General features: G+C 36.3%; 1 protein-coding gene across 1 annotated transcript in view; it reads right to left on the bottom strand.

Annotated features, from left to right (window-relative positions):
* The window catches only part of CSMD1 (CUB and Sushi multiple domains 1), a gene marked incomplete at both ends in the record, with an annotated part of 1,089,811 nt that overhangs the window by 745,226 nt on the left and 328,475 nt on the right, over positions 1-16,110 (bottom strand). The window contains one exon of the mRNA XM_084261313.1: positions 4,281-4,393. Within this exon, the coding sequence (XP_084117439.1) occupies positions 4,281-4,393 (113 nt within the window). The remainder of the gene's footprint in view (positions 1-4,280; positions 4,394-16,110) is intronic.

Genomic DNA, 16,110 nt, shown 5'->3' with positions numbered 1-16,110 from the left:
GTTAACAATGCTTGGTTGATTTTAAGCTAAAACCCACGATATTTCATTTTACACCGATGTATGTTATTTAAATTAAGCTTTTCTACATTTATTGAATTATCTGCACTTGTCAACTGGATTTTCTGAATAGCAGGGCACAAGTTTACAAGAAGAGTGACTATATAATAATTCTACCATGCATTTCTTCAATTAAGAACGTGCACAACACTTCAGCTATTGTTTTCATTTAAAGAGTATGTTTCTGTATTTCCAGTCACATATAAGCATTTTGTATGGGAGGAATATTCATGGTATTTCCAAAGAAAGCTACTACAATGACACAACAATGCTGAATTTTTACTTCTGTTTGTAGCCCTCAAAGCACCTTTTTAAAAAACAGTTAATCTCATTCTAGAGAATATGAATTAAACTGATTTTAATAGGGAATTAAAATTGCTAGAGTCACAACTACTTTGTTATTCTTCCCATGTACCCCTGCAAAGCCTAAACATATTTGATATGATGTAAAACACTGTCAATCAAAAAACAACCACACCTTACAAAGATCTATCCTTCAACTTGCCAATCCCATTGCTTAAAACTCAGATTTAATTATTTCTCAGCAGTGATGATAATGGTCAATATATCATTTCGCAGATAATTTAATCTGACAAACTCTATAAACTGAATTTACTACTTCTGAAATTTATAGTTTTCACCAATATAATAATGTGTTTGAAAGTTACATAGGTCATTTTAGTTCCAGAAAGTAAGAATAATTCAAGCTTCCACCTGTACTAAAAGTTTAGAGTGCTGATGTGATCACTGAGAAAGGTGGAAGTATTATCAGTTAAAAATACCAGAGATTCTCAGAAATGGACATATAAATCTGGTGAAGTAATTACATAGTAAAGAAATCTACATTTCAGCCTAAGAACTTGGCAACTGCCCAATTACATCAGTATCTTGTTAACACTAGACAGCTTTTGCTGGTCTGCTGCCACAAAAAGCATATTTAGTTAAGTGTCGATATTCATGTGGTCTAGGGGTGACAGCAGGCTAAGTCAGATCAGTAGGAAAAAAAATGTTCAAGGGACTTAGAGCACAGGGATGCTTAATTGTTTACCTATTATATATTGCAAAAACACAGAGGACCTGATTATGTCATTGCTACACAGGAAATGAGGTCATAAATCAAGGATATACACAATTCAATTAATAAATCAATCTCAACCCCAACCCAAGAAATTAAATGTAGTGTTCACTTTCTGCTAGGGATACCAGCATGAGAATAAGCTCAGAAGCTGTTCAGTACCTCTTGAAGTGGTCCATATGCCTTCTTTCCTGGTTCAGTACCCTTCCAGGAAAGTTAAAAAAGAGCACCCTGTCAACAGTAATGATGAGACCTCCCAACAGCATCCTCACTGCTCTGCAAAGCAGAAACTCAACATAGCAGAGAACCTAGCCCAGTAAGTCTTTCAAGAGAAAAGTGTCATTGTTGTCAAAACATTAGCTTTTTCCCCCACATTATTATATTTTAAATACTGACTGTCAATGGCAGTGCTAACTTTGAAGACACTAATAAATCAATTTATTGTTTTACACTGCATGAAGGTAACAATCCTAATCAGGCAAAGTTTTCCTATTTAGGAGAAAGAGTGACCTATCACAAAAAACCCTGAACACCTAAAACCAAAACCCACTAGTTTTTTTCCCCAGAATATGGATAGTTTATAAATTAGTTCCTTCATTAATCCCAATATTTTAATTTCTCAGACCTACATTCATCTGCTACTGAGAGAAAAGTGTTGCAAACCCAGAACAATTCCTTTGCATGCCTTTTCATAGTGACCCAACACTTTATTTTTCCTGCTTTCTTAATTGTTTTGAACATCATAGACTTTACTACTATACAAAAATTTCTGTTACAGAATCACTTCCCCAGATCCCATTAAAAATTTATTTTTAAAACACACTGTCCTTGACAGCTGCCATACAGTTAAAAACTTCCGTCCAATGAAGATATTTAAATCAGCGTTTCCCAAACTGTGCATTACAAATCCATAGGGTCCCAATCCTTCAATGGCAACAGTCAGTAGCACTTCAATCCTTCTCACACTTCCAATAAAGAGCAATTCACTTACTCCAGAGAAGAAAGAGCGAGCTTGCTGAAACCAGGGATAACCACGTATTTTCAGTAAAATCACATTAGCTTACAGATAGGTAGCCAGCCAAATGATCATAAAGACTTCCAGTGACTGGTAACATCCAGGCTGATCACCTGGCTATTCACAAAGTTACACATACCACAGAAGCCAGAAGCTGTCACTACTGAAGACAAGTAGTTTAGGGAACTGTCACGACAGTTCTTTGGCTATGGTGTTTCACTAATTCAGTTGGCCACTGAAGTCAAAATCACCCCAAGCATTCACAAAAAACACCTTACCCCACACTACTACAAATCCTTCCTGAACCATCAGTCCCCATTGAGATGCCGTCACTTGAATGGCATTCACCATTTCTTACAGGGTTGGACGTTGTATTTCGAATCCAATTGAAAGGGGGCAGTGTTGTTTAACCAGAGCAGTGCTGTCAATGTTAATTACAGCTCTTCCTGCTGGGGTTTTTACAAGAAAGCAGGCCAGCAGGAAGTGTCATTATATTAGAGCCTGTGGCTCGGTGCATGTGTTCCTAAGTTGACAGTCAAGAGATGTCCTTTAGTATTCTTCACTGTCTTTTTCCATATGAAAAACAAACTGCTCAGACTGTATTAACTAATGTTATATGCCATCACATGCATCCACAGGAATGGAGATAACGCATGCAGAAAGCGACTTCCTATTGAGGCAACAAAACCAGTTCATGGTGTGTTTGTGTTGTCTGATACTCCTTTCCTTATGAAAACTATTAGGTTCCCTAGCCTTTCCTCACAGCCCTTACCTCAATTAAAAAAAGACCAAAAAACCCCCGGAAAAACTGCCAAAACAACAAAACCCACCAGCCAGACTTATCAGAGGACTTACTAGGCGATAAGGCTTTGAGGGACAAAGAAAGGAAGGAATAGCTACCAAGGAAAGAGAAACTGCTGATCCTAATTGAAAAAAGCCTCAAGGACAGACTCACACCTTTTCACACATAGGTAACCCACTCAGGAGGATAGTGATTTCAAGACATAATTAGGAAACACTGTAATTTCAAAGTATTAGTCAAATATAATAGAAAGATATGCATCAATATGAAGAAGAATTAGGTGTTGTCAAGAAAAGGGGTAAAGTTTTAAGGGACTTAAATAGATCTCACTGACAAGCGATTAAAAGCAAAATATTTTTAACTGTGTACACAGCTCTTCCAGAACAAACACTTTCAAAGCATCATACCTATGAAACCATAGAAAAAAGGGCTTTGTATTTGAGAAGTAATCTGAAACTGAGTTTTCTGCAACTTCTTGTACTCAGAGTACTACATTTTCCATAAACAGTACCAATAAAAACAACAAAAAGAACCCACCCCACACACTAAGTTTGAAAGCAATCCTGAAGTTACACTTGAAACACCCTCATTATCCAACAATGCTAAGCAGTGGATTAATACCACTATACCTGTTAATTTTCCTACACAAAGGTTGCAGATCTCAAAGTTTTCTGTAAAACTCAGAAAAGTATTAAGGAAATAGTACAACAAAAGTATTAAGGAAATAGTACCAGTCTAGTTTTATGAACCTAACTCTTGGTAGACACTAGAAGACACAAAATGTTTGGCCTTTTTTTTTTTTCTCAGAACTGTGCAGTCACCATTGCAGTCTAAAAATCTTCCACAGGAACAGGTTTCTGCTACTTTGATTGTTTGGGTTTTTTTCTTTTATTAATTTATATATGCATGTATTTTCGTCATTGTTTTAAATTTTCCACAAGGAAAAGATTAGCAATTGATTTTCAAGACCAGTTAGCATCCACATCTCCTCTCATTTTTATCATTATACCACTCAAATTAGGCACTGCCTAAAGCAATTGTCAAAAGAAATCATTTAGGAAATAAGAAAACTATTAAAATGTAAGCATTTCTGAATCCAGCTTTGGGAGCCTTAATTCCTGCAGAAAAATAAAGTATTAGTTTAAAATTAAACCTCAAAAACAGGACTATGGCTGTGATGTAGCAACTTTTCATCATTTTATTATAAAACCACAATTTTATGCAATATACATTCATGATATGAACCCAAAAACTATTAAAATTGAAACACAACATTTCAACATGATAACACTTATAAAGTGCAACAAAGACCTAGCAGGAAGAGTCCTTACCTTCATAGATAGCTTTGAAGCCTTGAGCACTGACAGCAAAATCTGTGGTGAAACAGAGGGTGAGGATAGATCCTGTGCTCACAATAGATGACGGAAGCTGAAATCCAGATAGCCTGTGTAATGGAAAGGCACAAATCGTTATAACCTTTAAAATAAAGTAAGAGTACATCAGTAGGTGTGATGAACATCCTATTTCTACACTCAAACTGCCAACGCATTATGCTTTTTACCCTGACGCAGTCCCTAAACAATCACTGCAAAATTTCAAACAGTTCTGGAGCTTTTTAACCCCCCTGTTTAACACATCCACACACCCCCCAACGGAGCACTGACAGACAGACCTGTTCGCACTTACTGAAGACAAAGGGGTTTTTTGATAGGACTCATTTCAAGATGATGACGGGTAAATTTAGGACACCTAGAAATAGATAACCAGGCCTTGACTCACACAAAGATAGTGCTGTTTGCAATGGCATGGACTACCACGTTGGCCCTCCAGCTGCTACTTCAGAGAAAGCTTAGATCTCGTATGTTCAATGTCATATACAGTAACTGATGAGAAAACAAGAAAATTCCTTGCATTTTACAGTTTCAGAAAAATTACATTTCCCATCTTATTAGCAGTCTTATACACAAAACCATTTTTGATAAACTGTAATTACATTGCTCCCTGACTTTAAGATAATTTACCAAAACAAATCTTTTAATTCATTTTGAGAACAGAACAGAGAAAAATCTTTACATCCTTTACAGAAATATTGCTAAAGGCAACATTAGATCTGGCTGATACTAGTCAGATGTTGGTTTCTTAATGATTAGAGTAGATGCAAGACGCCATTACTGTCCCACAACCCCAGAGCTATACTGCCAGCTTACATCACTAGCTGATTTTTTTATTTTGCAATGGAGGTATGGGATCCATTGGGTACAGAACAACACACCAAGGAGCCACTTTTTGTTCAAACTTCATCTGGAAAGTGTTTCTTGAACCCAGACATTGGAACAGCTCATAAAAAGACCTGCCAAAATACACCAAAAATACTTTTATATATTTTTAATCTGGATGGTTCAGAGAACTCCTACCTTTTAAAAATTGTGCCTTATGAATTTTATTGTACAATGATGTTACAATTAATTGATTGGCATCTGAAACTGCAGGGGATAAATAACTATAAACAACATATTAGTACAGCACTATCACCAAACCAGCAGTTCGTTGCAAAATTAGGATTAAGACCACTCACAAAAACATGCAAGAGGAACTCTATGCTTGAATGACAATGGTCAGGTGGTTCCCCATCGCTCTCCAATTTTGAGCTTTGGAAAACAGACTCAGATGAATCAGAGATCAAAGCGAGGAGAGCTTTAAATACACATGAAAACTTCCAGTTAAGGCCACGAAAGTCAGCAAAAAGCTTTCTGCAGTTTCTTCTTTTCTTTTTAAACAACACTGTCTCCCGTGTGCTAATTAGCTGTGTGCTCTAATCTTTTTGCCTTCTGTGTACTTAACAACCTATTACTCCTATTCCTTTCTGCCTCATTTACTCCAATTCCAGAAATAACCAGGTTGATTTTTTTCCTCTAAACCGCAGAGCTACCTCCAGGTAACCACATCTTATGTTCAGACTTCTGTATGTGCTCTCACCTGCAGAAGATGTTGCAGGTTTTAGGGAAATGTGCCTCTTGTTCTATTTAATGAATTGGAGTGATTATCACTACCGCCCTACACCTAGAGTGTCCTGTATGACAGTTCACTATTAAATTAACATAGGTATTTTAGGATTTCCCCAATACATCTCTACCTTTCTGTTAAGGAATTCAAAGAGATCTGATTCGAAGGAGTTGAGGTGGGGTTTTTTGATAACACTATAGTATGCCCTGAACCTAACATTTTCTGTTGAAATACAGGAAGCTAGCACATATTGCAGGTGGAGGAAGGAAAAGGAGGTTGAGACACACAGAAAGATAGAAGAAACCAGTCTCAACACTTCACACTACATGGAATGCCTTAAAATTTCTTTTTGATAACAAGGCAAAAAAGTTGTATCAACCTGGAACTAAACAACTTTTGCTACCTCATTCCTGACCAGCATTTACGCCACTTGGCGTGAATTCAGTTCAGAACTGTTCAGAACTTCTCTGAGCAGTAACTGAACATCCTGAGTTCTTATTATGATTTCTAGACCTACCTGCTTTGCTATAGTAATATCACTCCTACAATACGTATTTTTTTATCTGCTCAATAAATAAAACTGTTTCTATAGTATCTCCCTTGAACTATGAGAAGATCATTCTTTAGGCTGACACTGCAATTCACAATAAAGGAAGACATATATTCTTTTATACCTTTAATCTATGCACTGAAAGGTTTTACAGACACAAGAAACAAAGTACATGGCAAACTTTGAGGATTTAACACATCAACTTGAAATCTATTTCTTCAAGTTATTTATATTGCAGTAATCCTAAAAAAGATCATGGAAAAGGCTCTAATAGAAGACTCAATCACTCAACAGACTACCTGGGTGCCTCTACAGTGGCCTTGTTTCCTGAAATGGTTCTGAAAGCATCTCTTCCTGTATTCTAATAAATTCAGTGAGATCAAATGCCATGAAATTGAGTGCAAACAGAAACTAGACAGCAGATGAAAATCTAGAGTGTTATTCTTCAGACACTGTACAGAATTAAAACACTGCTAGCCTACTAAGCCATCCCCACACACACATTATTGCTAGGTAGTCATAGCTCATGAATCATAATGTGTTTGGCACATTCATTTCATCATGCAGGAAAAAAAAAAATAAAAAAACTCATCACAGCCCTTCCCATGTTGCTTTACTCTGGAAATGTATCTTGGCAATTAAGGCGTAGGCCTTTACCGCAACCAGAAAGGGAACTGTTTAGACAGACAAGTGTGCTAAGAAAGCAGAATCATTTCAAGTCCCTCCACTAATGAAACTGTCACTTGATAAACTTGCACTACTTCATATTGAGCATATGGTAATACTTTAAGCTTAAAAAATTGCTCCTTCCTTAGCTTTCAGCAGCATTAATCTGCATAAAATGCACACACTAAAATACTTTTCAGCCACAGATGGAATATATTCAGCTTGTCTACGCCGACGAAACAGAACCCGTAATAGAAAACATGGTGGTACACCAGTACTGAGTTTAGCCTCTGTTTGAGGGGGAAAGAAGCTCAAACCAAAACATTCATTCTCCATTGTCACTTTACAGATCTTGATATTCAGCCATTTATAGTGAGAAGGTCTATTAATACATGGATTTTTTTTTTTTCTCGTAATAGTGCAGCAATAGATCCAACTGGCCCTGTACGGAACTCTTAACCCTGTTCTTGTGAGGATACAGTTTGGGATCTTCTGGTACTAAATAGAGTGGCAAGTCCTCCTGGATGGGGTGTGGCAATATGCTTAAAGGTCTGTAAAAGCAAAGGCTGGAGGAATGCATTTTTTGAGCTCTTTAAAGATGACAACTAGGAAGTGAACCTTACTGCTGTCTTCAGCTACCTATCGGAGCAATGAAGGAAAATCCAGGTTCTTTTGGAAATGCATAAAGAATTGAAAGTAACCAGTAAGATCCCCAATATGAAAAATTCTAATTTTATATTAGGAAAAAATTATCACCATGATAGTGGTGATATATTGGAACTGCTGCCCAGAGAGGATCTTGATAGTGCTCTAACACCATGATCTAACTTCAGACTAACTCAAATTTCTGCAGAATTTTTTTTTTTTTAATGTTAAGTCTGTTTTGCTCACAATGGTAACTGGTGAATAATCTCTTCCTGTCCTTATCTTAACCCATGAGCCTTTCATTGTATTTTCTCAGGAGAGAGGCTTTGGTGGTCAACTAGCCTCCAGCCAGGGTCAACTCATCACAGTTTATTTGGGACTGAGCTTTTCCTGAGTGTAGTTATGAAATTTTATTGCATCCCCGCTGTTCACATAGAAACCAACAAGCCTCCAAACAAGGCTAAAGCTGAAATGATCTTTGCAGGCGTTTTGTAGATCTCCAAGACAAAACCAGCTTTTCATTGGAGTGATTAGGAGCAAAATAATCACTTTCTTGTTCCCAGTCACTAGATTATTTTTTTAAACATTCTGCCCTGCCCTCATGGTTGAAGTGAAGCAAATGAAGCTTTCCAGAAAAGCTTTATCAGAAACAGCTTTCCAGCATGAAGAGTCTCATATGGCCAGACCACTTTTAACAGGAGCGTGTACTGATTTCAGGATTGCCAAAACCCAATCAGCAGTTGCAAAGAAAAAATTTAGGCATTTTTTTCACTTGCTAGCTTATTTATTCTTAGAATTGCCTACGGTAGTTGCATAAGCTCATTCTGTGTCAAACTCACCGAGATGCCCCAAGTGAGGCTGCGGGGCTGGGCCGTGCCCTGCAGTGGCTGTGTTGGAGCTGGCTGGAACTGCCTGTGACCAGTCTAGAGTAGACACAGCCTCACCTCACCTCACAGCTGCCACCCTGCAGCCCGGCCCAGGCACTAGCTTTGATGATACCAGCAGAGAACACTTCAAAAGCATCATCTGTGTATCTTGATTTTGGCTATTAAAAATGTCAAATCATTAATATTTTGTTATCTTAGTAACTAATAATCCAAATTAGTTTAGAATACCTAAACACAGCCAGGCAGCAGAGAAGCAACTTCACTAGTTTAGAAGGTAGCAACATCAGTTTTTCCACAGAAAAGGAGCAACTCTATGAGATCACACAATTACAGGACACAAATCCATTACGTAACCTTTTTGAAGCCACACAAGCTCTAAAGTTTCCTTCTAGAAATCAAAGGGAGACTGAGAGGTGCTATTTTAAAACTCTGCAAAATAAAATCAATCCTCATATCTTCCTAATCTGGAAGACTGAAAAGGTGTATCTCTAACCACAGGCAACCGTTCTAACAGGGTAACCTTCCAAGTAGCTGTTACCAGCCAACTATAAGTATCTGAGAACAGCAGAGCTATGAACTAAGCAGTCCTAGCTGTGTATGAGCACATACAGTACTTCAGTCAGAAATTTAAGTCCTCTCCACGCACAGCAATTTAGCATTGAGTTCAGAGTGGGAAGTTGACTGTAAACAGATGACAGCTGGCCACAAAACCTTTTAAATCTTTTATATTCCTCCTCCCTGCCCCTCCAAAAAAAACCCCATTTATTTTTTAAAAAAGCTTCTCTCAGATGTTTTTTAAAAGCTTAAATAAAGGACTTGCAAGGGTTTATTTCAAAGTTCCTCTTACAGTTAAAGTTCTGACTGGAGACTGACAATTCAGAACAGACCCGTAACTATTTATTTGCATTAGATTATATGCACATAAAGGCAGCCTTAAGGCTGTAATAGGTTTGATTTCTAATTTATGATTTACAGATCATTCCCCTCACCATAAGACTTAGTTCAGAGACAGAACTGCATGTCATACAGTAAACATATACTGTTTAAGGTTAATAAGTAGTAAATTTTATGGTGAAATTTCACACATCAAAATAAGAATAGATGATGTTAAATAACTATTCTCACACAAGTTATTATTTTTGCAAACTGTAGCCATGAATAAGGTATACTCACAATTAAACACATGTAAAGTAATTTTTTCAGCATCTTGGAGAAATTTCATCTCCACTGCCATAAGCTACTGTTCTAGCGAAGAGCTCAGTCTTGCAAGTGCCAGAGATAATTAAAAAAGCTTAAAAAAAACACCACAAAGCAAGCTGGCCAGAGTCACTACAAGTCATGCTCTCACATGCCACACTTATCTGCTTCATTATAGAACCTGAAGGAGCCCAGAGCACACTGTTAAAACTTACAAAGGGATTTGCCGTTTTCTTCATCATTATAAGATGCTGGGGGCTAAACTCCTATCTGTACTTATTATCAACAATGAGAAGAGCTACCCACAGGTTAAGACACCTAATCACACATAAAGCCAGGAGACCAGACTGCTACCTGCCACATGTTTAACCACAGGCTTATTTTAATAATTCATATCCGTTCTGTTGCCCAGAGGAAGCAAAGATTTAAAACCTGACTCAGATATCATTTCATACATGAAGGAATGAGGAGCCACTATAAGATCAGTACAAGATCTACAATTTAGAACTTATTTTCTAACTCAGAAAGTGTTAAACATATATAATCCCACTATCACATCTCAACTTTTATTTTTTTACAGTCACAGAAAAGGGAAAACATAGAGAATAAGTTGTTCATGTTTTTCATTCAGAGACTCTAAATTGACTTTTCTCAAGCTTAAGGTAACACTGACCATTCCATTAAAACACTGTGTAAGAACACTACAACTAGCAGAGCCCCAGCTCAAAGAGCACACCCAGTCCTCTGCAATAGAATTACCCTTTGCTTACCCACCTCTGCAGCATAAAGAAAACAGAGAGCAATACCTCTTCATACTGCTGAATATCATTCAATTTTCTTTTTTAAGGAAAAATAAAAAACAAAAACACCAATCAAACCCACTTCAGTCTCACATTTCTTAGTCTATCAGTGCCAAGTGCTGCTTTCTCCAGGTTCAGACTCCACCATCTTCAGCTTCTGTCAGGTTATGCATCCACTTCAAAAACTCAACACCCCTCTTCCAGTCCCAGACCTCCCACCTTTCCTTTCCCTAGAAAAATAATTTCAGAAGCCCCTCAACAGATTCCCAAAATGCATCTTTCACAAGCTGTCTCCCATAACTCAATACAATCAAAGAAAAGCCTGCAAAAGCCTCAACTGCTGTCCCATTCCTTGTTTGGTTAATTAGCTTCAGGTGCTCCTCCATCCTGCTAACTAGAGGCAGTTCAGGTGTGTGAAACTCACTGGAGGGGCATTGCTACTAGTAGCATACAAAAAGCTCATATGAGCCTATGAACTTTGTTTACATCATTTTTTAAAAATAGTATTTTTTCAAATACAATTATTACTTGATTTAATTGGACCATGACTAGTTCCTTCCAAACAAAACCATTCCATGATGCTATGATTCTGTGATTAATCCACAAAAGTCTATATAGTGAACTGTTATTTTACATAACTTCAGCTGTGAAGCTGGCTTGCATTTCCTATGTATATAAGACTTCAGACAGAGGTCTGTGTCAGGTTGGGAACAACATTACAGCAATGAACAGTTGATTCAACTTTGGAATTAATGAGGATGAATTTTATTTAAATCTTTGTTTTACAAATCCATTCTAAATGATCTAAAATGTGGTTGATATTCATGCTCCCACTTCCAAGTTGTTTGAAAATGAAAAATGTACAGAAACTTCTTTCTGAAAAGAAAAAACTAAACCAAACCAAAACACCCAAACCCTCAAAACCCCATCACAGGAACACAAATAGCATTTTATACTGCTACTAAATGGGATTCAGAGAGGAAAAAGTCTGTGAAGAGCCACTAATAAGTGAAACATCACCCACATTTCCACCTCCCTAGGTTTTACAGGCTCACCTTTTATTACAGTATCAGAGCACTGCCACAAAAACCGGTGAAACGAAGCCAGTGTAAATGGAAATGGAATGATAACAAGTGGTTTAGAAGCCCTGCTACAAAAGTTGCCTGAGAAGGTGAAATAAATCAATTTCTGAAGCTTTCTTTTAACATTTTTACAAATGGGATTACAGGAGTATTGGCAGCTGAAAAAAAACCCTACTTTTGCCTCTTTGGTGGCACCACTTTAGGTAAAGGCCTTGAGGCAAAAAAAAAAAAAAAAAAAAGCTAGCAAATATTTGAATAGATCAGATTTTTAGTACAAACAGTATGTTTGTCCTTTGCAGCAGTAGGGAGAGATCTAAAAATATGATAGTGTCCAAAGATGAGTGTCTTGAACAAACAGTTTATACAGTGCTCAATGTTCCTTCTGTAAGGAAGACTAAAGATTTGCGCCTAGAACTTCATTCTGTGAATGTTTGAAGCTCCAAATGTGGCCAATGCTATGCAGTAAACAGCTTTGCAGATTTCCATTATCTGTTTTGCACAGGCTAGACTGTCTGCCTTTTTGATACTGCTCAATCCAAAATACTTACTAATGACTGCAGCCATTCCAAATAGTGATCTGGGATCTGACTGTTCTTGTTTTTCTATTGAGAGATAGACTCTTTTAGATTAATGAAATAAAATAGGTCAACCAATTAAAGATTTAATGTTTCTAAAGAGTAAAATGTTCTTATAAATATTTCTAAAGACTAAAATATGTTATAAATATCTAAAGGGCAGGTGTCAAGAGGATAGGGCTAGACTCTTCTCAGTGGTTCCCAGCAACAGGACAGGGACACAAACTGGAACATAGTTGGTTTTTTTTTTCTCATCTAAAGATGAGAAAAAACTGCTTTACTGGGAGGGTGACAGACCACTTGGACAGGCTGCACAGAGAGGTTGCAGAGTCTCCTTCTCTGGTGACATTGAAAACCCATCTGGACACAATCATGTCCAACCTGCTCCAGGTGATACTGATTTAGCAGTGGGGTTGGACCTGATGATCTCTTGAGGTCTCTTCCAACCCCTACAATTCTATGATTCTATGATTCTAAGATTCTTCTGCTCTTGCTGAAATGGCTTTTTTTTCCCTACATACTGTTGAACAGATTTAAAAAAAAAACAAACAAAAAAAACCCAGAAAGTGATAGAAAGTTGAAAAACACCCTACATTTAAAAAAAAATCTCTGGGTTTTATACATTTCAAATCATAAGCGAAACTTTAAAGCTGACCTATATGGTTTTGCAAGGTATGATCTTAATTTTGTTTACTTACATTTATGTTCTCAGTAAATCAATCAAATCCTAAGTACTAGAAGTTAGATGTCTTTTTTTTTTTTTTTCAATGTCTTAGTTTCTCATTCACAAAATAAGGATAAAACAGCAAACTGAAAAGATTCTTTTGAATTCAGGTACATTGCAAATTGTAGAGAGAGACAGAATTCGGGGAATAGGATGGGTACATTTAAGTACTTAAAATCAAAAGAAGTTAAAAAAAAAGTTTAATTGTCTCATTTTAAGCAATTCATTTTGACAAATGAAAAAGATCTACAGATTGCTTGGAATTTGGCTCAAAGAGTTTATTAGAGCTGTAAGACAAAAAATTCTGTAGTTAAGGAAGAGCAGCTAATGAAGTAGTTCCAAAACCAAAAAGCTTTTGAGTCAATCGAATGAGCCCTTTCATTCACCTTCTGTGTCTTTCTGAGATATGTACATTTTCAGATAAAGAATCTTCTCAGGGTGTTACTATATGTTACACATTATACTATATTATATTATGTTATGTTGTTATATTATATTATATTATATTATATTATATTATATTATATTATATTATATTATATTATATTATATTATATTATATTATATTATATTATATCATATCATATTATATTATATTATATCATATTATATTGTAAATAAGCCCCACGACTTCTTTCACTTAATAAAATGATGTATCCTGTTTCAGAACTGAGAAAAGGATTTTCCTTCACTTTCACCCCATTATGACTTTGCTTTTTTTTTCCCTGAAGTTAATTGTTCTGACAACTCTATTTTAAAGGGGTCATGCTTTGACAATTTTAGACTATCTGCACAAAGCTCACTATATTAACTTCCCACTCCTATGTTTTACTCCCAAGAGCTATGACATTCTTTCTTTCAGCACAAACCTTTGAAGTCTAATATTTCCAGCCATCATACTCAAAGTTCAGTACAGTATATATCACTTAGTACTAGAATATCTCTTGCAAAATTGCTGTCTTGTTTGTCCTTTATAGGAAAGAAATCTTGTGGGTATTTCCTTAAGTCTTAAAGTTCATTTTATCTAAAATTAATTTTTAAAAAATGTTTTTTGCAAATAACTAGTTTTTGACGGTTTCAAACAACACAAGTAGCTTCTGCTACTGACATAAAATAGCCGCCAATTCCAGTAAAGTTTGAGAATTACATGACTTCTTTGGGCTAACTCTACACTGTATTGTATAAGCATCATAAGTATCATATATTAATATTTTCCTTCATTATATCACTTGTCATCTTCTTTGCAATACTGAAAACCTTCTGGAAGGTAAGTTGTCTGTGTAGTTCAGTGCTTCAGTTCGGTATCGTTCCTATGTAGGTTAGGAGTGAGGGCTGTAAAACACAAGGGTGACACACAGCACATACAAGAATATCTGACATAAACAATCAACACACAGAGACATGGATTTTTACCAGTGGATCCATTGGCAGTGAGGATAGGTGGGAGTGAAGGGCAAAACTGTGGTCCTTATGTAAGGATAAGGTCCTTATACTTATCCTGTGCTAAGGACCCTACACTGTTGCAAAGATCCAGAGCCCTGAGAAAGCTGCACTGTTAGTGTGTGCCTATGAAAATTGGTGCTGCTTGGTACTCTTAATTTTGTATCTTAGTTTTGTATTTTAATTTTGTATCATGCTAACAATATTTAACTACCAGATTTTTAGTATCTTTATTTTGCCACACTACCATTGCCTAGCCATTTTATTTATTTGGTATAGCAGTTAATGAATCTCAGAGTAAAATTACTTTTATAACTATAATTTTTTTTTGTGAAGTTTTAGAGCAAAAGTCATTCTGTTGAAATGTCATCTTATCATTTTTTGACAGAATATATTTGCTTCATATAGATCCTGTTGCAATATACAGTGTAGTTTACTATACTGAATTCTCATTGTGATCTACCTCAAGTTGCTAGTATGCATACAGATTTAAATATTACCCTCAAATTGCTCTCTTTATGATGCCACCTTATCAATGTGCCCTCTGATCAGGGCTCTTCAACAAATTTGGGAGTGATGAAGGTTAACAATGCCCTGTTAAGTTTACTAGTGAATAAATTTTGCTAGCTTCAGCCTGAAATATCACATCCCAAAAGTAACTTTAGAAATATGTTTTAATTGAGAGGTATTTCATCTTTCTTTTCTGAGCATTTTCTTTGTTTATATTTTGAGTCACCTCAATAGAGGTTTGCCCTAGGATGCATAATTTGATGCTTGAGCTCCTCCTATCAGGAAATTCTATCTTGTTCTCCTGTCCTTTAATCCTTACATATATAATATATCATTTCAGGGCTTATGATCATCACTGAGATATGTATAGTAATATCATTTTTAGTTTGGAACAAATTGTTTCTTATGGATGACTTGCCCTAACAACTGTGTTTAGGTGAGTCATATTTTGCTAGTTTAAAATGTTCTCATTTAAAGTGCTTCTTTCAAAGAAAGGAGGTATGCAGGTTTTTTGTTCATGTTTTTAATTTCAGTAAACTTTCTCTTAAACTTGTATTGTAATATATATACTTTAGCTCCAAGGAATGGGTGTTGAGTAGTTAGCTGAAGCAAGGTGAACATCAGACAAATTCTTCCATTATAATGTATAAGATCTTTGCAGGAAAGTGGTGATGCTATGCATTATCTGTTAGACTGTTGCATCCTGCAGATGGTCCTGTGAGAGCTGCCTGAAGCTGACCTTAGTTATCCACACGTGTCCAGATAATGCAGGATCTTCAATATCTGAACACAGATGATAGCTTTAGTTTTGTTAACCTTTAACACAGTATTTGATACCAGTGACACGTTCAGACTTCCATTCCTACAGGCAGCCTACAGGCTACCCCCAAGTACCTACAAGAAGAGAAGGGGGCAGACAAAACATTGATATGGAGGAAGTCAATACTGAAGGAACTGGTATTGCAAAAGAACTTTTTAGTCTCATGTTATTCATCTTAACCCATTCAGAACCTGACTTATTTTAAATTTTTTCTCATTAATTTGAATGGGAGCTTTAGTTAAACCCATTGCTTAGAATATCT

This window comes from Gallinula chloropus (assembly GCF_964237585.1).
Source record: "Gallinula chloropus genome assembly, chromosome: 3".
NCBI classification, from domain to species: domain Eukaryota; kingdom Metazoa; phylum Chordata; class Aves; order Gruiformes; family Rallidae; genus Gallinula; species Gallinula chloropus.
The sequence above is the reverse complement of the archived record's forward strand: the minus strand, read 5'-3'. Positions and strand labels throughout refer to the sequence as shown.